Source organism: Myxocyprinus asiaticus, chromosome 46 (genome assembly GCF_019703515.2).
Source record: "Myxocyprinus asiaticus isolate MX2 ecotype Aquarium Trade chromosome 46, UBuf_Myxa_2, whole genome shotgun sequence".
Taxonomy (NCBI): domain Eukaryota; kingdom Metazoa; phylum Chordata; class Actinopteri; order Cypriniformes; family Catostomidae; genus Myxocyprinus; species Myxocyprinus asiaticus.
The window spans coordinates 6,349,297-6,375,073 of record NC_059389.1 but is presented as its reverse complement, the minus strand read 5'-3'; the positions used below and the strand labels follow the sequence as shown (position 1 = coordinate 6,375,073).

Below are 25,777 nucleotides of genomic sequence, written 5' to 3'. Positions count from 1 at the left end.
TCTTGTTATTTAGAAATAACGTCACTAAATTGCGACTATTAATTGTGATGCCATTTCTCATTATTTCGACGTTACAACTCACAATTGCATCTAATATTTATGATGTAAATTCTTATTATTTAGACATTAAATCTCGCAATTGCGACTACTTATTTTATTTGTGATGTCATTTCTTGTTATTTAGACATTACATCTTGTAGTTGCAACAAGAGGGGCCTGCAAAGCAGCAGGTTATTGTTTGCTTTACTGTAGTTTAATAAAATTATTTCAAATTAGCTTAGCATATCCACACAATATTTGAAGAGCAAAAAATAAACATTGCACAATTTTTGGTAAAAAATCTCTATAGATTGTTTAATACAACATACCATATTTTTAACAATTCAACATCAATAAAATTGTGTTAATTAAAAATAAAAAACAAAAAGAAAATGCATATTACTTTTATTGCACAGAACAATTTAAACATTTTTCATACTAGATTTTTCACCTTAGATCTTTGATCAGTGTTTTTTTATCAGTATAAAAGAATATTATGGACCACATTAATGCACATTATTGTCCTGGGCTGAATGTCTGAATGGGCAGCGGTCAGATAAAGATTTATTAGACATAATGTGATGGAAACAGCAGGTAGAGCACAGAGGCAGAGGATCAGAGAGATTCAGGAGTGTGCGTGCGAGTGTGTGTGTCAGATTTACTAAAGTGGATCAGTAAGGGTTAAACCATCTGTGCAGTTCTTCCATCTGTGGCTTCAGTCAGCAGTACAAATCACTTAGCAAGGTGAAACCCATCCACACTAGTGCAAAATCCAGTCCACTAAAACAGCTCTACAGAAATCACTATCAGATTAACCACACACTAAACACACAGCTGGACTTCAGTGAACTGTTGCGCCATTTTTGTGTGCTGTATTTTCAGGTCTTATTCACTAACCACCTGCAATTTCAGTAAAAAAAAAATTTCAGCGCGAACACACCTCCTTTCAATGCAAATTAGGCTCATTATAGATTCATGCGCCTTATTTACAACTTAGCAATATTTGCCTGACACAATCAATATTGTGCCATTACCAACAAACCAAATCAGCACCGTTTGCCTCCTTAATTGTGCTGGATAACTTGAACTGACGTGATAACGTCCGAGACAGTTTTTTGGGCACCAACAATTTACATAAAATAAAGAAAAAGAGATCTGAGACCATAAGAGAGGTGTAAGATCCAGAAGACAGATCTGAGACCATAGCTGCTTTTACACCATCAGGCCGAATGGTTCTGAGCACGGTGAGGGACAGTTCCAGTAGTATTTCCATGGTTCGGCACGGCACAATTTTAAACCATTCTCAGCACGTGCTTAACCATGCTGGTGGAATAGCTTTAGTACGTGGCGACTCACGATTGTCAATTTGCCAACGCCAAAGTAAATAATTTGTTTCGCTATGGTGAGGTTAATAACATTTAATTGAAAGAAATGGTATGTTTTATGTATCTTCCTGATTTTTTTGGATAATGGTTTAACTAGTACAGTATATCATTTATCTACACGCCTTCTTTGTCAGGGAGGTAGAATATGCTAGCTAGCTCATTAAAACTAATATAATATTTTGTCAATAAATGTCCTTTTAAGCTAGTTTGGGAACTTTTACGTGTAAGTATGTTCGTGTCCGGTTGCATGCACAACCCCTCAGCAAATAATGTTAAACCTCTCGCCTTTTTCTCTTGGCTTTCCTTTTTTCGACAGGGGATGTGCCTTTCCTCTGCTTTAACAGAGAACAAGCCAGGGGAAACAGCAGTCCTAAAAACTAGAATATGCAATCATCCTCCATAGCGCACTCGCTCCAATGTTGACCTCTGACGCTGTCGCCAAATGAAGTACTGTATCTGTTATGTACATTGAAGCACCACAGTGAAACCATAACCGCGCCAACTGCGAGAACCGTTCGGCCCGATGGTGGAAAAGTGGCTCATTGTGTGAGACCCAGCAGTGGTAGCAAGTGAGGGTGTTTTGGGCTGTCGAACACATTCACACCTTTACCTTTTTATGAAATGACTGATTCTGTCAAAAACTCACATACTCTCAAACACAGTTAGACAGTCTCAGTGTTGCTTTTGGGGGAATAAAACTTGTTGATCCAAAGCTTTAACGGAGGAATTGGCATGTTACATAAGAATGCGAAGTTGCGTTGTTGTAAATGGGTTATAATATGACCAGGCACAACAGAAATGCTCACTGCAGGCTACATAAAATCAAAGCAAAAAAAAACAAAACATAAATGCACATAATTGCCACTGTTTTCCCTTGCCTTGCCATTATTCAACAATAAACAACCTGTACCTGGTTATCCAGGTGTTACTACAAAGCTTTGATGTTCCTTTAATGAAATCTCCTCAATTACTCAACAAATACATCTAAAACAGAAATCCCAATATAAAGTAAAAAGAAACAGCCGAGTACAGGTACAAAGAAAGAAATGTTCCATGAAGTTGTGCTATAAACTTTTCTGGAAATATATGGCAGGAATAGTAACCAACAGAATCTATTATAATCCACGTTGTGCGGTTTGACGTAATCTATAAGATGTTGGGCAAATTCAGCTGTTAGTTTTGTTAATGTGCTTTCACCCCTGAATTATCTACAGTTTTCTGTCATAAAACTATTTGCTTTAGTAAAAAACAAAACAAATGGGTTAAACGAATAAACAAACAAACAAACAAACAAAGAGGATGCAGGCAGCAGGGAGAAGGATGCTCTGCCTTTGCATTCTGAAGGTCGACACAACACATTTTGGAGGTTCCATTTGTTTTTTCATATTTTTGCCCATAAAAATCCACAGGTACTTAAGTGCTTTCAAACAAAATCCTTTCAAGATATTGGTCCCCGTAGGCGGAGTTTAAGCGGCCATCACAGAGGAGTGCGCATGAGGGAAAATGTTTCCCTCTCTTATGTTCAATACTGAACAAAAGCACGGGCCCCTCTGCCGCACATCCGTCTTTTGAGTCGAGAGAGGGAAAACACGCTTCCTCTATGGGGAGCTCTCTCCAGAGCCAGAGGTTCTTCAGGCAGGGATTCTTTTGTTTCTGTCTTTATAAGTCTGTTTTTGAAAGGGTCCTTTGAGCACCCTGGCTGGATTATATCATTTTCATGTTAAATTTCCGAGGGGCATCAGCACCACTGCTGCTCATCCCAGCATCTGATTTACGTGGGACGTACTCTATTTCAATGTTGTGTTTGCTGTTGCCTTTGCCTCTACTCCAGAGGAAGAGCAGAACCAGGCAGAACAGAACGACACCCAAAAAGGAAATGAATCCCATGGTGGTGGCGATAATTAGCGTCTTTATATCAAATGGAAATGGGACTGTTGCTCTCGTTCCATTGGATCCATTATCATTCGGTTGATTGGAGATGAACGCCAAGGTTTTGTTGGGTTGATTGGGCCAATCTGGGGAGTAGCTGTGGACGTGAAGGTGGGCCAAAGCGGTATCATTTCCACCAGCGTTACTAGCAATGCACACGTACGTCCCGTTGTCCTGAATCTGAGCGTAGCGCACCTCCAGAGTTCCGTCGGGGAAAACGGTAAGCCGACCTATAGTTTTGGTGGTGATAAACTGTTTCTGCGGGGATAGCCACATGATGATGGGCGTTGGGTCTCCATCTGCTTGGCACACAAAGTGTATGGTGGTACCTTCGTCAACGAACTTCTGCTGCGGCTTCCGTTCTCGAATCCTTGACTTGCGACATGTGAAGTAATTAGGTTGAAGGACATCGGGGAAATCTTTAAACTCTTTACCCTGAACAAACTCAGGCGAGGAGCACGTGGGCTGCTGGCGGTTGAAGTTGAGTCGCCAACGACGTCGGAAGACCCAAAGTAGCCGGCAATCGCACGCCAGTGGGTTATCGTACAATGCAAGAGTCTCCAGGTTTCCCACCGAATGGAATACGGACTCTTCCAGGGTGGTCAGGGCATTGCTGGACACATTCAGAATTTTCAGGTAGTTGAGTCCTCTGAAAGAATACGGCTCGATCATTGTCAGTCGACCGCCCACCAGGTACAACTCCTGCAACCTGAGCAGGTCATGAAGCCGGTTGCCTTCAATCATCTGGATGGGGTTGTAGGACATGTTGAGGAACCGAAGATAAACCAGGTGTCGCAAAGCCAAATACGGAATTGACGTCAGGTTTGCATTGGTGATCGTTAGAGATGTGAGGTTCAATCCGTACAAGCAGTTGGTGGTCATTGTATCCAGGTAGGGCCAGTTGGAGATCTCTAGCACTTTGAGACGGTATAGTCGCTTGAAGCTGTAGTCTTTGATGCTGTTGATGTTGAGGTTTCGTAAACGCAGAGTAACCAAGCTGTGCAGGTGTGTGAAGGCCTCTGTCGGGACAGAGGTCAGGTTGCACTTTTCTAGCGTGAGCTGCTCCAAGCTGCTGAGGCCATGAAACGCCCGATGGGATATAAAGACAAGGTCGTTATCGCCCACCTCCAGTGAGCGCAGGTTATAGAGGTCCTGGAACATGTAGTCCAGCAGAATAACAATCTTATTTTCACTGATGTCCAGCTTTGTTAGGTTACTGAGGCCTGTGAACACACCCAACTGGATGAGCTTCAACTTGTTGCTGCGAAGTCCCAGAGTCTGCAGGCTGTAGAGATTGTTAAACGCTCCGGGCTCAATGGTGGAGATCGTGTTTTCACTGAGCTCCAGTTCTTTCAGGTTTGGGAAGGTAGAGAACTCATCAGGGTTGATGGTTTTGATTCGATTCTTGCTGAGGTCCAAAAGTTGTGTTTCTGACGGGATTCCCTCTGGAACGGACATTAGCTTCTTGCGGTGGCACATGACCGAGCGCTCCTGTGGGTTACACTCGCAGCGCGACGGGCAGCCTGTGGTAGAGCCAGACAGCACTGTGCCCAGCATTAAGATCAGAATGGGCTGCCAGCAAGCCACCAGGAAGCTGTGCCCACTCACTTCCCCTGCTACCATCCTACCGGTTACCTGCATAGAGAGAGGGAGAGGAGGAGAAACAGCGTTACTTACACTTATTAAATGTGAAATTAAAGGCATCCAAATTAATAAACAATTAAACTACACAGTATCGACTGAAGCTTCCAGTTTGTAATTTCCTTTTTTTTTTTTTAAATGGAATGTGCTTCTAAAATATGAGTGTTTAATGTAGGTTTTCTAGATAACAGAATTATTGTTTGATTTCAAACTAATTTAGCAAAAATACAAATTAATAATAATAAAAGAATACAAAATAATTTAAAAAATATTATAAAATATAACAATACAGAGTGTAAATATTCCTTATTATTTATAATATTTATCTATAATATTTAAGGGCTAGTTTACTAAACAAAATGACAATTCTGGTCATCATTTACTCACTCTAATGTTGTATGACTTTCTTTCATCCATGGAACACAAAAGGAGATGTTAGACAAAACAACAGCCTCAGTCTCCATTAACTTTTATTGTACGAAAAAAAGAAAATCAATTTTTTTTGAATGGTTACTGAGGGTATAACATTCTTCCTAACATTTTATTTTGTGATCCACAGAAAAAACTAAAGTCATATTGGGTTAAATCAACATGATGGTGGGTAAATTATTATATGTTCATTATTGGGTGAACCTTTCCTTTAAATTGACTTCAACCTAACCTAAAGTTAAGAAGTTCACATTCTTCTAAACTTATTGTCTCTCCCACATTAAATTGTATGAAATTATGGTGAGTAAATTATGACAGAATTTTTATTGTTGGGTCAACTATCCCTTTAAGTTAACATAAACCAAACTGAAAGTTAAGAATCTAAAGTTCTGCTATGTTTCATTGTCTCTCCCATATTAAAATTTTAAATTGTAAGGATAATGATTAAATGGTAAAAAGAATGAGTAATTTGCAATCTTTAAATCCCATCCTAAAATACATCTTATGTACAAAGCAGTACATAATGACTTTGTAATATATGCATCATAACAAAGTAGTGTAATTTGGTACTATATGCATATGATTATATAGCAGGCTTTACTCAAATAAAAATGCAACACTCAGTTTTATATAATATGTAACAGGGTCTTTGCTTTGTCTCTCTATCCTCTCAAAAAGGTTACAGGCCACATGCATTTGAGGTTCATAAAACTACTGCACTATTGATTATTCGGAACTATAAAAAGAAAAATAAGCCAATGGCATCAACTTGCATACCAGTGCGAATTGGCACTTATGGGTTCTATCTCCTTTGCTTTGAACAAGTGCATCTTCAAAGGCTTTTAACACACAGTTGCACTTGTGCGCACGGAGCGCCAGAACTGGACTCGGAATCTATTGCAAGGGTTACATCACCATCATAAGAGATTCATGAATCGTCTAAACCTCTGGTGCACCTAAACAGCTGAGAGGTGAGTTAGAAGGCACTTTCTTTGTCCAACCAGTCTTTTCACTCACAAATCCTCCGAGTATTCACAGTTGCATGTCTGGATCCCATTTGAAATGATGGCACGGAAGCATACATGTGAATTTATCTACAATATTCAGGGAGAAATCCAGTTTACAGAAAGTCAGCAGGAGCGCACATAAACCAGCTAACATCTGCCATCGGAGCAAATGAGACCAAAAAAAAAAAAAAAAAAAAGAGGATTGCTTTAAGACAGACCTGAAACGATCTTTTTTTCTGTCTGTATGTCTCTCTCTCTGATGAATAACAAATAAACTAAAAGGCATGCTGACCATTTAAATGTGAATCGCACCCTTAAAAACATGTCCAGGTAACATTTCACAACAAAAGATTTTATTTTAAGGACCATTACGTTTTTTTTTGCATTGTGACATTGTTTTCATGACAATTAATCATTTAAAATTAAATTAATCATTTAATTACCAATACAGTGCTTTTAAAAAAACAACAACATTATATATAAAATCAGCCTAAATTAAAGGCAGTGCAACTTACCCTATCATGATGTGTAAATACTGTAATGAGAATGAGATTTTTTTTTTGAAAAATGATTTTTTTTATTTTTTATTTTGTCATCTTTGATCTAATTTTTCACAATTACGGAATCGTCTTCTCCGCGACGTATATGTGCAATGCTGCCTTAGAATCTGGCCAAAATAAGGCATTAACGCACATATTATGTCTTAAAATGCTGTCTAGGTAAGCAGCTCACTAGGTTTTGGAACAGATCTCCAGTGGATCGCAGGTTTACACATTATTTCTGTTGCCTTAATGCTATTCACTATATATCAACCGGTCATGATTCTTATTATAGATTCATAACCACCTACACCTGTATGTTCATTTCCTATCTGTGTAACACAACATCCCTGTCGCATTATCATAAAACATATATACAACTTGCATTAAGAAGTCTGATGCTAGTGATGATTGCTTTTGCCCTGAAATAAATATTATAGTGGTAAATATTACACCTCCTGATGCTAATATCACAATGACCCCCCGCAAGCAAAATGTTTCAGTTCAAAGACCTTGTAGAGCGTTTATGATCCTTAAAATGGTTCTAAAGGGAATTATCTTGCAGCACAAGACCATTAAAAAGAGTCAATGGTGTGCAGAAGAACTCTCTCTCTCTCTCTCACACACACACACACACACACACACACGTTGGTGCAGCTATCCTTATGAGGACTCTCCATAGACAATGATTTTTATACTATGAACTATAGATTCTATCCCCTAAACCTAACCCTCACAACAACAAAAAAATTCACATTTTCAAAAAAAAAACATAGTTTAGTATGTTTTTTAAGTGATCTGAATTATGGGGACACTAGAAATGTCCTCATAAACCACAATCATAGCATAATACCTTTGTAATTACCAGTTTTGTACCTAAGAAATGTCCTCGTAAACCACCCAAACTGCACACACACACATAATATATATATATGTCTTCTAAATGAGCCTGTGTGTGTTAAAGAAAGCTAAAAGCAGAAAAGATCTTGTTAGCAAATTCCCAAGTGCAAATTAAAACCTTGTCTTCTTATCAGTTTGCACCTCTAATCAACACTGTAACACAAAATACTGTGAGTAATTCATAAGAAATATGTAGAGGAAGAACATTATAAACAATTAATTCATTTTTTATCTAAAATGTTTTCATTTAACAGTGTTGCTTTTGCTTTAAACACTTTAAATAAGGTTCCATTTCTTAACATTAGTAAATGCATTAGGTATAAAAAATTAACACAAATATTTACAGCATTTATTAATCTTGGTTAATGTTAATTTATAAAAATATATTTGTTCATTGTTAGTTTATGTTGGTATAAAACGCATTAACTAATGTTAACTCGTACAAATTATAATTTAAAAAATGTAGGCTATATGTTGAAATTAACATTAACTAATATTAATAAATACTGTAAAAGTATTGTTCATTGTTAGTTCACATTCACTAATGTAGTTAACTAATGTTAACAAATGGAACCTTACTGTAAAGTGTTTCAGAATAATTAATCGAGATTACTATTATAGCTGCCGCGATTCACAAATCGTGAAAAGTGTCAATTACAGCATTCCATTTATCTCTACTCCCTTTGCATCAAAATTTTACCATAAACATTTTTTGTGTGTGTCTGAGTGTTCTAACCATTTTCCTGGGTCAAAAATAGTCTTCGAATTGGCATTGCTAGTGCTACAGTATGCTATCTCCGTTGAGCTACAGGAACTCTGAAGGCATGTTGAATGCTTATTTGTAACTTGTTGATTTGTAATGAATAATCTGCAGTGGTCCCAATGTGAGCCCCACAGCTGTTCTTCAGGATCAATAATGAAGCAACAGAAGAAATTAGTTTAAGAGCATTCGGCATGCGTTCAAGCAGAGGGCTGGATTCTCCACAATGCAAATGAAGCGGCCTAAAGTGTGTGCTGCCTAAACCTGAGAGTATAGAGTAAGTAAATACTCCTCACATGAAACCGACATGAAAGAACTCTCACTGCTGGCAAGGAACAAGGTGTGAGAATATATTGCTAATTATCTGTATTTGGAAGTCAAATCAAATAGAATTATGTATTATTTCATGCTGAACAAGAGAAAGGAAAACTTTCTGGATTCAAACCGGAACTTAAGATAATCCAAATCAAAGCTTGACTCAGATAATATAAAGCCCTCTAATAGAAACTCCTGTTGTTGGGGTGGGTGACCTTCATTCTACCTCTAGAGTAACAGAGTGGTTGCATGGAAAACAATGTGGTGAGATAGTGTGTAAAGTGAGACTCTATAAAGCAGTAAGGCATGTAAAAAAAACACAGTCAAGTAGTGCCATGAAGTAGCATGTAAAGTAACATGGTCAGTTATAAAGGTAGACGATATATCGGTTTTACCGATTAATCGGTGCCAATAGTTGCTTTCTGCAACTATCGGCATAGCCGATAACCGATAGTTCCAAAAAGCAACTACTATCGGCACTGGTCTACCTTTTTTTATATAAACTTTTTTTTATTACTCCGTTCCTCTGAAAATTAAGCTTTTTAAATTGAAGCGAGGGCATGCAAGGAAAAATGCGCATCAGCACATATGTTGTCTCCAACTTGGAATTGTGAATAATAATAATACCTGTAAAAAGCTTAATTTGGTGTGTTTCAGGTTTGTTTAGTGTTAAAAGTCCCACGTTATGCACCCAATCGTCTTTTATTTCTGATTATTATTTGTATTTTGGTTGAAAAATAAACTACATCTGGTATTTTATTAATTTTAGAATCTGGTCTCTATGTCTGTGCTGACTAAGAAAATGTTGTAATATTCTGTGAATCGATTTTAAAAACTATCGGCCGATTAATCGGTTACCAGCCTTTTCCACCACCTAATTATCGGTATTTGCAAAATCAACTCGGCCTCAAGTGAGTTATTGTGTAAAGTAATGCAGTGTGGTAGTATGTAAAATATCGCAGTGAATAAATTAGCAAATGATGCAACGTACTGCAGTCACTGCAGGGGTTTTCAACAAGTGGGAAAGGAAGCACAAGATTGCCGTGTTTTATAGTAGTGGGAATTTTCATTCATCCCATTTTCTACAAAATACTGGATTACTGTGTAAATTTTGATTCATGGCATTCAACATTTTGGCTTTCATAATCATTTATGCTTATGTTTCTTCAGAAAAAAACTTTACAGATTACATATTAACAAAATCTAAAATTTCAGCTGGGGAAGTTTCTGAAATTTGGTAGATTTGACATAAAATCACCTTTCGTTAAGTCAATCTGTGAGTCAGTTTGATAGCAGCACAATGACGTAGCATCTTTTCCATTCCGCCGTGATCATATTGCAACCAGTTGCATCATTAACTATTATATATTTATGATACATCTGACTCTATCAGTCTGATTGTGAATTACTGCATGCAGAATGACATTTTCCAGCAGCTAAAATCACACTTAAAAACTGCAGCTAAACACCTGAGCAGCTGAATCCTGCACATCTGTCACTGCTATTGGAACAGCATGCTAAGAGTCTAATCCAGTTTACAATCGGCCTGTTCGCTAATCCTGTATACACACACATGCAAGCGCGTACACGCGCCTCGGCTTCTTGTAAGTCATTCCGGTACATAGACACCTCATATGATAAACATAGTTAAACACATACTTGGGCATTTAGGAATTTAGGAGTGTATACGTTCAGTGGGTATATATACACTGAGTGGATCTTATTCATGAAACACTAGCAAGTAGAATGAATTTCTGCGAATCATTTGCAAAACCATTCTTATGTAAACTGAATTGAATTGATTACAACACTTTACATAAGAATGGTTTTCCAATAAGTTTGTTCAAACAATGGGGTGAAAATAGGGTGAAATAGTGCTTTATAATGACACTGAACTCTTTTCTATTGATACTTTTTAGTAATTAATAAAATATAAAAATACCTACAATTGCCATTTCCCTTCCGACATGTTTTGAGTTTTTCGCAATGCATCCTTTGTGGGATTGCCTTATTCACAAAGGATACGCATCATTTGGACCAAATAGTTACATTGTAAGGCAGCATAATTTTTTTGGAACAGCCTGTAGCGCACCTATGAAGTGTTGTTCTGTGCTAACGCTAACCCAGACAACAAATTTACAGCAGAGACTGAAAATAATTAATCTGCAGTGGGGTTTTATTTCACAGGTTATGTACCGAATTTACGTAACGTGTATGCAAAGACAACAATATTTCTTGTTGTAGACTCAAGAGGACCAGCCATTGCCTCGTTCTCTCCCTGCCCCACATTAAACTAACACCTGACTATGAAAACACATGCACGGTTTTCTTTTTAGCTTAATACAATTCTCCCCTCTCTCTCTCTCATTTCCTTCTCTGAATAAATAAAAAAGAGAAACACTTTTTTGAACAGTGAATGAGTCATGAGATAGACTGCACTGAGAAACAAACACACATACACGTTCACAAACTCCGAAATACACACGCATACAGTGTAGGATGTTTTTTTTGTGCATATTATACAACAGTATTCATCACTCTGCTTCTTATAAGGTCATGACGGATCTGTATGTGTGAGTGTGTATGTCTGACATCCACAAACACCCAGTAAACATAGTCTGACAGGTATATTATCATGTAAACTTATAAAGTCACTCTGTGTTCATTAGTTTTAGTCAAGCTGTAGCTTATGGAGGGCTAATTAACCTGGAGAAAGCTATCTGTTAGCATTCCCATTCATCTCAATGACAGCTGCTTGGCTGGTACGCAACTTAAAACATTTTTGAGCCAGTTCACCAGAGCCGTTAATACCATGTGACTGAACACTGTTTAAGAAACCCTTGCAGCAGTTAGGGAAAAACTAAGTCTATTTCACACTGTTAGGAGCCTTCCACAAAATTTGTCACCGAAAATTAAATACAAATTAAATTTTGGGGATTTCTATATTGCTTGCAAAAGGTTTAGGCTGTTTTATCAGAATAGACAGCTACTTGGAGAGCCAGATCTAAAAAGAATTATGTGACTGTGGAGACATCTTTGCAAAATTACATTACGTGGCTTTTTACACGTATCGCGGCAGTTCCAAGGTGAAATGTCCACGGTGTGGTGCTAAAAGTGAGTTAAATGTTCTCCAGATGAGGTTAAGGATAATGCTCTATCGAGTTTTAAATTGTCAAAACCGACCTACCTACCCTAAACCAAATCTGAGATTAAAAAATACAATTGCTAAAGCAACAATGTCATTTTGTGGTGCTTCTATGACACTTTATGCTCACGTGTTGACATGCGTGCTTTTCAGGACTCGTACCCCGGTACTTTGCATCACAAGTACAATGCTCTATCTGTTGAGCTACCTTGCAATTTGATCACACTTGGACAAGCTTCAAGAACAGTCCAAAAGGAGAAACCTGCTGGCCCCAAAATACATGTAAACCTACCTTGATGCATCAAAATGACAGCACTCATACAGAGTCTTAATGTCTCTGTTTGAGTCTGACAGATGCAAGGCAAACAATCAATTGCCCAGCATGTATTTCTACATCCCACCTTCATGCTTCCTTCTCCAGCACACAAATGGTGATTACCGCTTCAAAATGCAATCTCATCCCTGTATCGAGTTGATCAGTTGTAATTTGTGAATTCTGTAGCTACTGGGCTCAGTAAAGCACTCTCTTTATGAATCTAAAAATACATTTTCACCTGCATATAGAAACAAGTTAAAGGGATAGTTCACCCATAAATGTAAATTCTGTCATTTACATTAAATTATCATTAATATGTTGGAGCTTGAGAATCACCAATAAATCTACTTTGTATAGAAAAAGCAGTTTGGACATTATGTCTAACATCTCCTTTTGTCATAATTTGTTCAGCCTGATCACATTCAATTTATGTGATAATGGCAACATTTTTGCAAACCAAAATTATGTGCTACATTACACATTTGGCTGCACTTTCCCAGTGAAATGTCCAGCGGGGGGCACCAAAAGCGAGTGGAATTATGTTGTAATCAGAGGAGATTTTTAGGGTGAATGTTAAGTGAAGGTTTTAAAGAGTAAAACGTACCTCCCTAACCTAAAAATGTAACCTAAACCTAACCGATAGTGTCCTCCTTACCCTTAACCAACACCTAAACCTAACCGATAGTTTCCTAAAAGAAAATTCGACATGAAAAGCACATTTACTGAAGCAACCATGCCATTTCTATCAGAAAGACTAGCAGGCTTGGTAAAGTTGACATGCCATTTATTTGATGAAATTATATTGAACCACAGAATATATTTTCTCTTTTGGCATAAGCCCCGTCTGGTGGTCCATTGAGATTGCTACTCGAACCGTCAGATCCTGCCAGAGATGGGAGGCAGGGGGCGAGGAGCCTGCCTTAAAGGAGAAACCAGATACTACCCCCAAAGAGAGGAGTTCCAGATGAGTTATGAACTAGGACTTCATGGCTGAATTTTCAGTCTGGAGAAGATGTGAGATGTGATGTGAAAAGGAGATGTGATAACCGAAACATACAATGGTGCATGAATTATGCAATATCCTTGGCATGGTTGTGAGATACCTTAGCAATAGGATAAGCAATGCTTGCGTTTGATGATGACCCTTATGAGAAAGGGGGCATGGTTCGTGTGATATCCTTGATTGAGGATAGCCATGCTTGCATATGAACGTTAATTGTGTGATATCTCTCAGAGGATGGACAATGTTTTTTAGCCCTATGATGGGGCGACATTGTTGTGCGATCCCTTTGCTGAAGTTAATTAGCGTATCATATGTGCCCTCTGACGAGGGCGGTTATTGCCAAAAGATGATGACATATGATTATAAGCCCTCCAACGAGGGTGGCATTGCTTGTGGAATATCTTTGCCAGAGGATGAACAATGTGCATAAAGCCCTACGATAAGGGCGATGTTGTGTGCAATACCCTTTGCTGAAAGATAAACACTGTTTGATTATAAGCCTACGACGAGGGCAGACGTTGTTTGTGGAAAATCTTTGCCAAAAGATGAACAATGTAGCATAAATCCCTACAATAAGGGCGACATTGTGTGCAATACCCTTTGCTGAAAGATAAACAACTTTTACGCATGAGCTCTTCGAAAAGGGCGAGCTAGGCTTGTGCAGTACCTATGCGAAGGACAGAGGAGGTGCTGCTGGTCGACGGAAGTTGGAGGAACCGCTGCCATCCACCTGGAAGGGCAGGAGCTGTTCCGTCTGCCAGGGGGAGTTGTTGAGTGTCCGGGGTATGACGGCATGTCCGGGGACCGGCGAGCAAGTTTTTCTTTCTCTCTCCTCTCTCTCTCTGTGTCTCTCCCACTCTCTCTTTCCCTCCCCTCATCTCTCCCCAGGTTCAGCTGGTGGAATGACCGGAAAGGAAGAGTCTCCCCTCCAGAGATGGGGGGGGGGGTGGGGGGGGGGGGGGGGGGTGGGTAGGCCAGTCCGGATGGTGCTCCGGCCTGTATTGGGCGGAGGAGGAGTGTGATGAGGAGGGCGTGGCCGGGCCGTGAGGGTGCATGGCTAGCGCTGAGTCTTGTAATCAGTGAGAGAGAGGTAAAGGGGAGCCGGAGATGCCAGTTTGACAGAAAGAGAGACACACGTGGCTACTGTGTGTGTGTTTGTTTGTTTAATGTTGTTTTAAGTTGAGTTTGTCATTAAAGTTTAAGTTGACTGTTCTGCCGGTTTCCACCTCCTCCTTGCCCACTTTACCCCTTACAACTTGGTAAAAAGACCTGATCTGAATGATGAAATCATGAGATGAATTATGTCTAGAGCAGGGTTCCCCAATTAGTTTTCACCAAGGGCCAAATTCTGTCAACAATACAAAGTCAAGTGCCATGGCCCTCGATTTAATGACAAAGTGTTTGTGCTGCTGCTATTATTATTGTTACTATTATTACTATTGTTATTTTTATTATTAAAAGAGTCACGCATACATATTCTGAATTTTTCTTGGTGTAAATGTTTGCGTGCTGTGAAGCTCGGAGAGGGTGTGGGTTGTGTGGCTGGGCTTTTCAAATCTACAGTAAAACACATTCAGGTCGTTCGCCAGTTGTTGATTCTCTACAGTGTTAGGGGATGGTGTCTTGTAGTTGGTATAGTCTTTCAGGCCTCTCACCACTGATGCAGGGTCGTTAGCTGAAAACAGTTTTTTCAGCTTTTCAGAATAGCTTCTTTAGCCACTCAAATCTCCTTTGTCAGTCTGTATTTGGCCTGATTGTACAAGTTTTTATCCCCACTTCTGTGAGCATCCTCTTTGGCCTGACGAAGCTGCCTGAGTTTTGATGTAAAAAAAATGTAATTATAATAAAAAAAATCTATGAGACTAGGTTGAATTTGTTTGTTGACTTTGGGTTGGCTGACATGTTTTTGGAGGGAAGGCATATGATTGATGTTAGCAAAATTGCAGAATTCACTTAGAGCACATTTAAATACAGTCGACTGGAGATTTTAGGGCTAACAGGTTTATTGTTTGTCTGCATGCAGCTATAGCAAAAAAAGCATTAGAAACATATCAACCATCTGTCTATAATGAGAATCGCCCTTGGCTCCCTGTATCTAATCTGTCCATTTTGTATTACAGTTTGTGCACTGTATTGTATATTTCACATTGTATTGTACTTCGTTGTATTGAATATAGTACATATTATTGTATTGTATATTTGCAAATCTGGAAACTGGGCATTTCCACTGTCCCAGTCATGTGGCAATACAGATTCTATTCTAATCTATTCTATTCATGGTTGCTCCCTGAAAGGGTTCATATATAATAGAGGAGACACAGAGATATTGATATAGTTTAGTCCAGAGACTTTTCATCAACACACAATTTTTCCTTATAAAACTCTATGTATTTTGTGTCGGAAAGAAGCTATTACAGTGTCATTTTAAAGAGCGCTTTTAAATTCACATCGACAGAGTCACTCTGTGCTCTGAATCAGACGAAATACAGTCAGTATCTGCCTCACTAATGACCGGGATAGACACAAGCATGTCCGAAACACCAGCAGAAATGTGTCAAATGACACATTTCACAAAAGGAATTTAGATTTGACACATATGCTGTGAGAAAATGCTCTTTTCATCAGCTTGAGAAAAGGCTCTTCTTTTCATTCAAGTGATTTTAAGTCAGAACCCGTTAATGTCTTCAGTATTGATCAGCTAAGATCGAAATGCCAGACAACAAAAATCCAGCTAAAACAAGCTTATAGCTTCACATGGTTTCTAGCTGGTCAGTTATGGGCACTAGCTGGTCCTATCTGGCACAGATGGTCGATCAGCTGAACTACAAGCTAGTAAACCTGTTTTGACCTGGTAGACCATCTTGGTCAAGGACTGAGAGCACCTTAGAGCCAGCAAAACAAAAACAGCTAAAACTAGCTTAAGGAGAAAGATGGTTTAACATGGTAACAGTTTTGACCTGGTTGACCACCTTGGACCAGCACACAAACATGCTAAACCAGGTTAAGGAGGAATGGTTTCTAGCTGGCCCATGCTACATTAATTAGTTACATTATATAAGTAACATTTTGCCGTAAAATCAATAGAAACAAAGTACAAAATGTATTTTGCATAAAGAATATGAAACCTATTTTAGGAACTTTTAAGATTTTTTTCTTGCATTATTGTAATGACAATTGAGCACATTTTACCCCCAAATTCTCATTACTATAAGACTTCCAGACATATTAGCTTCAAGTTTTTTTATTGTAATTCTTATTATTTTTAAAGGTGATTCTTATTTAATTCTGATTACTGTTTTACAGCATTTTTACTGCATGACAGTAAGAAAAATACAGTAATATAATGATTATTTTTTATCAAAACAGCATAAATTAAAGGCAATAACACAAATAATATCACAAAATATAATTTACAATTTATAATTTTTATTTATTTTTTTTTAACATTAAAGTACTGAGAATGAGATATTTGGTGGGAAAATATGTGTAATTGGTTGGGGAAGTTATCTTAAACCTATAAGCTCGGATGGGCCCACAAGGGCAGGTATTTGTCTAAGTATGTCTTTAACATTTATGTTTCATGTGAACAGGTGTTGCTTATATGTCGTGTTTTCGCTTATAATTTCACAGAAAATAAACAGAACATAAAATATCACATACCATTACTTAGATGAGGCGATTATCTTACACACGAGCCTACACAAAAGGTAATCGGATGCATAGATCATTAGATAGACACGAAGCAAAATGTTCTCACAGCATCTGGCTATCTGGCATCTTGCAATCGGCTGAAAACACATTAGCTCCCTGGATCAGATGACGTCATCGGAAATGATGTAGCATCATGGTACGCTAAACCAATCGGATTGGGTTAAGTGCAAAAAATCATCCATATTTGGGCATTGAGACATGTGATTGGTGACTGTTACATTTGGCCACCAGGAGATGGCACCAAGAACATGAAGCAGACTAAATGAAGCAGACTCAGAGTCAAATGGCACTCATTCTGTGAAATCTCATTACTAAAATCATGTCTGCATACTATACAAACCTTTAGTTTATTTTTGTGTTTACAAGTGTAATTAGTTCTTATGTACAATTATTGGGCCTCATTCATGAAACACGAGCAGAACGAATGTGTGTGTAAATCGTTCGTAAAGCCGGTCTGACGTAAATTTTCGGATTCATGAAATTTTTCTTATTTTCAAAATGTTAGTCGGTATGAACAAAATTTACACCTGCTCCCGACCATGTGTAAATCGTGCGTAAGACATCCGAACAAGTTGTGTTCCTTCAGACAAACTGCCATGACTACATTTTGCTAGAAATATAAAATTAATCAAGTAATGAAAAAAATCATTAATAATTAAATGAGTGAAATTAACCTTACAAAATAACAAATAATAAAAAAAAGAAGAGAAGCTTTTATTTAGAAACGTTTGTATTCGGCTTGAATTTATTAGTGTAGTTTTTTCCCAACTCTGCTTATTTCCAGCAGAAGTTCTTCACCTGAGTTTGCGTTTGATTTTCTTGAATGAAATAAATATAAAATAATGCCCTCTAACGTGACTGGCTGGACATTTTTTTTAAAAAATGTGATATAAGCTCTATTATTTATATCTCAGAATTTAGTATACGCTATCGGCAAATAGAGTTCAGTTGACTTATGGTCAGTGGTAAAACCATAAATGAACAGGTGCGTAAACAATACAATGTCATATAGCTTTTAAATCTGTAATATCTTACAGTGTTTCGGTCAAAGACCTTCTTCAGGCATTCTATTTCTTTGAAGATTATTCATGTTGTAAGGGAAGTATATAAATGTACAGTTTTGGATTTACTCGAGAAGTTTCTCCAATGATGCTGGCGATACACACAACTGAACCAGAGAAGGTGGTGGACATCCTCCTGTCAGCATGAACTGAACATTTTTTACACTCATGTCAAACCATTTTTATTGACCACTTGGACTGTGTAATTCACAAAAGAACCTCTGATGACAGCACTGATGACTGTAAGTTCCTCACTTTCTTTTTAGATTTGAGTGTTTGCTAAATCAATATTTTATGATGTGAATGAATAAAAAACTTTTATTACTGTTCGCATATATGTTAAAAGCTTCCTATTCTCATTTACTAGCGAGTCTGAAGCCTTCCTTATATGGTGTTTCATGGGCGTGGATTATGATAATTGTGAATGAGCGTGCACGCGCGCTCTATTTACGAACGTTAGGAATTCACTAACATACACAAGCTGTACTAACAAATCTGGGGAGTACGAAGCGTTCGTGAATCCAGCGGAAAGTTTTCGGGAAGCTCCTTTTTACGCGGAAATTACTCCCAATTATTTCGTATATTTATGAAATTTTCATGAATGAGGCCCTTTATGTTTAATTTGTTTGAAGAGGCTTTTGGACACTAGAATAAATTATTTTTGTAATGCTAAATCTTTTGATTGCTTTGTTGAATCAATACAAAATTTTACTTGGAAACAGTTGACATGATTGGGAACAAAACAAAAGCAGTTTTACGGAACTATCTTATTTACACTCAGATATACACTCACCGGCCACTTTATCAGGTACACCGGTATAACTACTTATTCATGAGATTATCTTATCAGCCAATCATGTGGCAGCAGTGTAATGTATAAAATCACGCAGATACGGGTCAGGAGCTTCAGTTCATGTTCATATCAACCATCAGAATGGGGAAAAATGTGATCTCAGTGATTTGGAGCATGGCATGATTGTTGGTGCCAGATGGGCTGGTTTGAGTATTTCTGTAGCTGCTGATCTCCTGGGATTTTCACACACAACAGTCTCTAGAGTGTAAAGAGAATGGTGTGAAAAACAAACAACAACCAGAGAGCGGCTGTGATTTTTTAGCAGCTTCTTAGGATGAGAGCTTCATAATTTATCATAATCTATATCATTAAATAAATTGAAAAGTTTTCTTTACATTGATACCAAACATTTGACCCTCCTTGTTTTTTTGTTTCTTTTGACGAGTCGTAAGCCTTAGATTTTGGGTATGCCACTGAAACAGGAAATCTTTAAAAACACTCTCAGAGCTAAAAGGGTTAATTGTTATGAAAATAATGGCACAATGCAAAAACTCTTAGTGGTTCATATTATTATAATTGTAAAGTACATATGAATACCTTACAATTTCAATAATATATATAAAAAAATTTTACTCGCATTAAATGGTTGTGAATTAGATTTTTGGTTGGGAAAATGTATGGAATTGGTTGGGAATATATGATAAGTCATCATCAAAATAATGTCACAATGCAAAAACTCGTAATGGTTCATTTTCTTTAAGCAAAATGCAATTTAATATTTCTTTCTTTTGATCTTGGGGTAAAAAAAGAACCTAGACATGTTCTCAACAGGTTTCGTGAGACTCACCCAGCAACCAATAACCAGCTTAACCACCTTTAGCTGGAATGACCTGGTTTCTTCTTAACTGGGAGCAACCACGACTTTTCCCTGATAGCAGCACCTAATCCTGCTCTTCAGAAAGCTGAGTCCTTCCTCTCCTCTTCCTGTGAATTCATCAGGGAGTTTGTGAAGTGGAAATTGATCTTTGCCTTCTGCTCTAATATGGAAAGACTCTAGATTTCACTCTGTCATCCATCAACAAGCACAGAAGTGTGTGGCTCCATATAACTTCCTTTCTGCGAGTCGGTGAGTCAGCTGGGCCTGTATCCTTCTCATCTCACTCACTCTTACTCCAACTGGAAATGGAACATAATAGGGATGTCACAAAGCTCGTTGAATCGTCCAACAATTGACTAGTTGATAGTGAGGTTGACTAGCATGCTGTACTTTAGCTGTTAGACAGTTCTTCTTGAAAAAGTTGCATCTTAAAATGCATTGCTGGCATTTTTAAGACAACATATATAGTTTAAATTTTAAAAATGCATCTCGAGACCACTGCTCCATCTTTCTTCTACCTCTTTAATACTGGCTTCCAGGGATATCACGCACGCAGTGATATTAGGTCAGTTTTCACCAACAGTTTTGTGTCTCTCTCGGTCAGGCTCATGAATCGGGCTGTCTCCAGGCGTCTGCTGAACGCCACACACTCATCCTCTCATGAAACACAAACCCTCGGCTGAGATCACATGACATGTGTAACTCTACCACCTCTACAATACTGTCTCTCCCTCTTTTCCTCTCTGAATCACGCAAACCTCTGCTTGCTTCTATTTTAGTCACAGCGAATCGATCTAAAAAATTGAGAGCAGGATCATCGACACAAATCAATCGTACGGATCACACGCAGAACCACAAATCACCACTTACACACTCCATGGGGTACTGTGTAGGCCAACAATACACTGTCTGCATGTAGTCTATAGTATGTAAGTAGACATCTTATGTTCACAATGCAAGGCTCCCTCCCAATGCACTCATTCCTTGGTCTGGATGAATTAGGTTATATAAAAAAACTAACGAAAATACCATTCACACAAAACAATTACTTTAATACACCTTGGATATGATGAAAATTAGTTCAAAGTCATTTTGACGTTTTTTTTTAACTTTATGTAAAAAATGTTTAAGTGGTGTAACCGTCCAGAGAGAGCAAATAATAAATTAATAAAAGTCTTGAAGAAATGTTGGCATACATAGTTTGGAATAATCTTTTATTATTAGAAATGAAATATATATATATATATATATATATACAATTTTGAAGAAGAATATGCTATAAATGTTTTTCAATTTTCAACAATTTATGAAACCAACGTGGACGCAAAGACTACATTTCTATGAACCTGACACGTGTTTTAAACTATATATATATTTTTATCAAGTCGTCATATTTAAATGTATAGCACTCTTCACAACACAGATCATTTCAAAGCAGCTTTACAGAAAACTATGCTTTAACAGAAAATGAATATTTGTAATGTCTTAATCATAATGGTGCACTTTAATAAAAAACACGATTGTAAATTGTGCCTTAAAATAGAATCCTAGTGAGCAGGCTAAAGGTGACTATGGCATGGAACACAAAACTCCATAAGATGTTGGTTAAATGGAGAAAAATAACCAAAGGGGAAACAAGGCTCACTGTGGGGGCCAGATCCCCTCTGGCTATAATGCCAAAATGTGTTATTTATGTGGAGTACTAATCTTGGGAAGTGAGTGTTAAATGTTTAAACAAAAAGACTTTGTATGAACTGTAAGATTAATGACTAAAGTCTTTTGAAGTCCATCCTGAATTAACTGTGGAAGTGCACACAGATGCATTGTCCTTTGTTATTTGACTGATGAAGGCTTTAGTTGGTAAATGATTTATTATCCTTGTATTTCATTTTAAGAGTATAGTCCATTTTTATCACCTCAGACAACCTAATTTGTCAGTGTCCCAAATATTAATATGGACAGGAAAAATATGCCCTAATAAAAGTAAAAATACCCTCTAATATCAACTCCATGGAAGGCAAATATCGCCTCTTAATGGAAAATGCAACTCCTGACACTGGTATGCAACAACTTGGCCCTGGTGCATAGAGGATAGCCGATTATATAGAATTCTTAAAGGTACAGCAGCAAAAACAGCCTTACACAAACTACATAAGTGGACCTTCAGGGGAAACACAAAATATAGAATATGTGCCCTTTAAGGACAGCTATGTTATACACTCATCTCCATCTTTTTTCTGGCATGAATGATCACATGAGGCTCTGAGCTGTTGTGGTTCCTCTCATGTAGATGATCTGGAGTAACTGCTGTTGCTCTCTACATATTTACTGCACACAGTAAATCCAGAAAGACTTCTGCTGATGAATAAAGAAATCCAATTAAAGAAAGCTTTAGCTGGGAAATGCTTACCTCAGCCTCTTTAACACACACACACACACACACTCGCTTTAATCTGAGCTTTAAGCAGCACTGACACCGAGCTTCAATATTTGGCTTGACCGTCCTGTAGAATTTACAACCACTGGGAACTATAGCTCACAAACGTCAATCAGCCGAAGATATACTCACACACACATACATACAGTAAGTATACACACTTATACACATCCATTCACACAAACCTGATGGGTGTTGCCATCTCATTCAGCAAGCAAAACCAGCTGCTGAACTGCCATCGATCTATTGGCCTGAGAGGAATACTGATCACACACACACACACACACACACACACACACACACACACACACTGCTCTCGGGGCAGTTACAATCTGTGCATACTGATCCACTTCTCACACGAGACACACTCAAAAAAAAAACATTAGAACACTTTAGCCATTCGAGAAGTACACACTCTCACACTTTCTTTTTGACTCAGATCTGCATGTTGGCAGAAGCATCGCCCATGAACACGAATGCACGTTAAGGCCCGGATATACTTCCGGAGAAGTTCCTTTCTTCGTTCAGGGGTAAAAAGAAGTTCCAAACAGCCGAGCAACGGTATAATGTTTGCAATGATTCAGACACCCGCCACACGGTTGTGGGAGGCGTTTGTTTAGAAGCACATTTAAATATGAGGATGCTACATGTAAAACCTTAACTAATGTGACATTAAAATGGGTTATCAATGCCTCAGTCTATGAGTAGAATTGACATGAAGTCCGTAAAATAGGCTTTTTTAGATTTGAGTATATTTTTGGAGATTTTGAGAGTAGATTTGATTTCTTTTGTAGACTAATAAAAAAATAAATAAAACATTGCATCTTGGAAAATGACTATGCGAACGAACGATGTAGGTACATTTGCATCAGCTCGCTAATAACTGCACACTGGTGTGTTCATGTTGAGTATTGACTGAAAAATTTAAACAAAGACGTAGGTGGAGCTTCAGGTCACACCTACCGATTTCGTAGGACCAATAGCATCAATAAGGTGTTTAGCAGCCTGTTAGAAGTTTTCCTAAAAGAGCTGTAACGAACCACCGAAACGTACGCAAAAACAACTGTTCGTTCTTTTATTTAATATGAAATATATATCTGGGCCTTTAGCTAGACCAGCCTGAAAAATAGCATTTATTTTATTTTGGTGTGATCTGAGCTAAAAAAAAACAAAAAAAACCCAGCACAATTTCCGATACCACTGCTGATTTGAAATATGTTAGTTGATCGCAATCTTGGCCATCCGTTTTGTATATTTCATTCATTCCCCATTCAATTAGATAGGAGCTGTACTTTTATGCCATTTGTATCCATAGAAAATAGCTGCCCGGGAGCATTCCTAAGATGGCCATCTTAGGAATGCTCCCGGGCAGCTATTTTCTTCACAGAATGGACTGACTTGCCTTAAGAAGAGACTTTGGCCACAGTACAAGCACCATTTGAATTTGTTTTTACATTTATGCATTTGGCAGACGCTTTAATCCAAAGCGACTTACAGGCCAACAGAGCTTGTTAGTAAGCAGAACTCCCGGAGCAACCTGGAGTTATGTGCCTTGCTCAAGGACACAGTGGTGGTTACGGTGGGAATCGAACCGGAATCCTTTCTGCTTACCAGTTCTGTGCATTAGCCCATTACGCCACCACCAGCACCACTCAGAGTAACAATAAAAGTTCTGTCCATGGACAAAATACAAGCACCGCTCACTGTCCAGAGCAACAGGTTCCACCCACAGTCTTACAACATCCTGACATTTCAAGGTTGTTCTGTCGGAGTCTTCCATTGTAATTAACATTTACACAGCAGGTCAAGAGCATCTTCTCGCTGCAACACTAACAAGCTCTGTCGGCTTGTTGCTGCCAATTCATTTTAAGAACATCCTAAGTCATCACAAAAACATGAATCCAGCATACATTTATCATACATAAAAGCTGTTTCATGTTGTTTTATGGAGATGTCTAGAATGGTATGTAATGTCTTTTTTAAAAAAAATATGATGCTGCGACGTATCTGCTGGAATATATCACTAACACAACGAGAGAGAAAGAGAAGGAGAGTATTACTTTGATACTGCACAGGCAAAATCCTGATTTCAGAATAATTTAAATTGGGTGTTCTGGGCCTAACTGTTCTCTAAACAGACAGCAATTTAAATTTCAGGCGACTAAAGCAAAACTAATGGATAAGATAATAGTTATTCAGTAGGGCTTTTCTCCTGGGCAAAAAGCATTTCATTTAAAGATTAGCAGTAAGCTGCTTTATTGCTCTCTCTCACCCTGACAATGAGACGAAAGTGATTTGACTTTAAAGAGCCAGAGGTGAGTGAATGTGAAAGACATCGGAAGTAATCAACTAAGATTTAGAGGGTTGTGAGTTGAGCTTAAAGGAATATTCCGGGTTCAATACAAGTTAAGCTCAATCGACAGCATTTGTGGTATAATGCTGATTAACACAAAAAATGAATTAGACTAGTCCGTCCTTTTCTTTAAAAAAAAAAAAAAAGAAAAAATGTTACAGTGATGCACTTACAATGGAAGTCAATGGGGCCAGTTTTTGGAGGGTTTAAAAGCAGAAATGTGAAACTTAAAATTTTATTAAAGGACTTTCTGTTAAAACTCATCTATTATTTGAGCTGTAATGTTTAACTCATAATTCTTACAGTTATTTTAGGGTTTTGGGTTTGTTGACATTACATAGTCATTGCAACAAAGTTGTAAAATTGTTTAAAACTTTACACAGAAAAGGTTAGTAAGTGATTTCATCACACTAAAATCATGTTTACACACATATTGTTTATGTCTTGTGGCTATATTTTTGAAACTGAGTATTTTAATGTTTACCGATTGGCCCCATTCACTTCCCCATTCTAAGTGCCTCACTGGAACCCGGATTTTTTGCTTTTTTTAAAGAAAAAGAGGAGCAAGCCAAAATGAATTTTTATGCCACAAAAGATTTAGCTTTTTAAGCCTTTCTTTTGTACATGTTCTATGCAAATTCACCACTTTATCTTTTCTGCCACCATATTTATCATAGTCATATTTTAAAAAAATAAATGTTGCGGTAATTGCCTTAAAAAATATTGCGATATTCCATCGCGAACCCCCCAGCCTAGGGTCGGTGAATTTTTTTGCTTTATTGATTTTGCTTTAAAAAATGTATTCATTTATTGAAACATGAAAAACATAAGACATTTCTAAATTCAAATTGTACTTTAAACGAAAAAAAGCAATAAAATAACGAAGTGAGACATTTTTTTTTTATTTAACCACCTCCCCAAATCCAAACATTTACCTTCTCCAACGGCTCCATATGCCATCACGCATGCATCCATCAACACAGATGGAAAATGACGAATAGCCTACAGATTAAGAACAATTATAAATGTAAAGACAACAATAATAATAAATAAGCCTAATAAATTCCCTTGTGTTCCCAAAATAATGTGGCCAAATGTGTGTTCTTATCGAATTTGTGTTTGTATTACGTTTTGGTA

General features: G+C 37.8%; 1 protein-coding gene across 4 annotated transcripts in view; it reads right to left on the bottom strand.

The window, feature by feature from the left end:
- Positions 1-346: 346 nt before the first annotated feature.
- LOC127436218 (leucine-rich repeat and immunoglobulin-like domain-containing nogo receptor-interacting protein 1) overlaps positions 347-25,777 on the bottom strand; it is a 100,850-nt gene continuing 75,419 nt past the window's right edge. For all 4 annotated transcript variants that reach the window (XM_051690242.1, XM_051690243.1, XM_051690244.1 and 1 more), the window contains one exon: positions 347-4,988. In XM_051690242.1, coding sequence (XP_051546202.1) covers positions 3,129-4,976 — 1,848 coding nt within the window. In that variant the 5' untranslated portion in view covers positions 4,977-4,988 and the 3' untranslated portion in view covers positions 347-3,128. The remainder of the gene's footprint in view (positions 4,989-25,777) is intronic.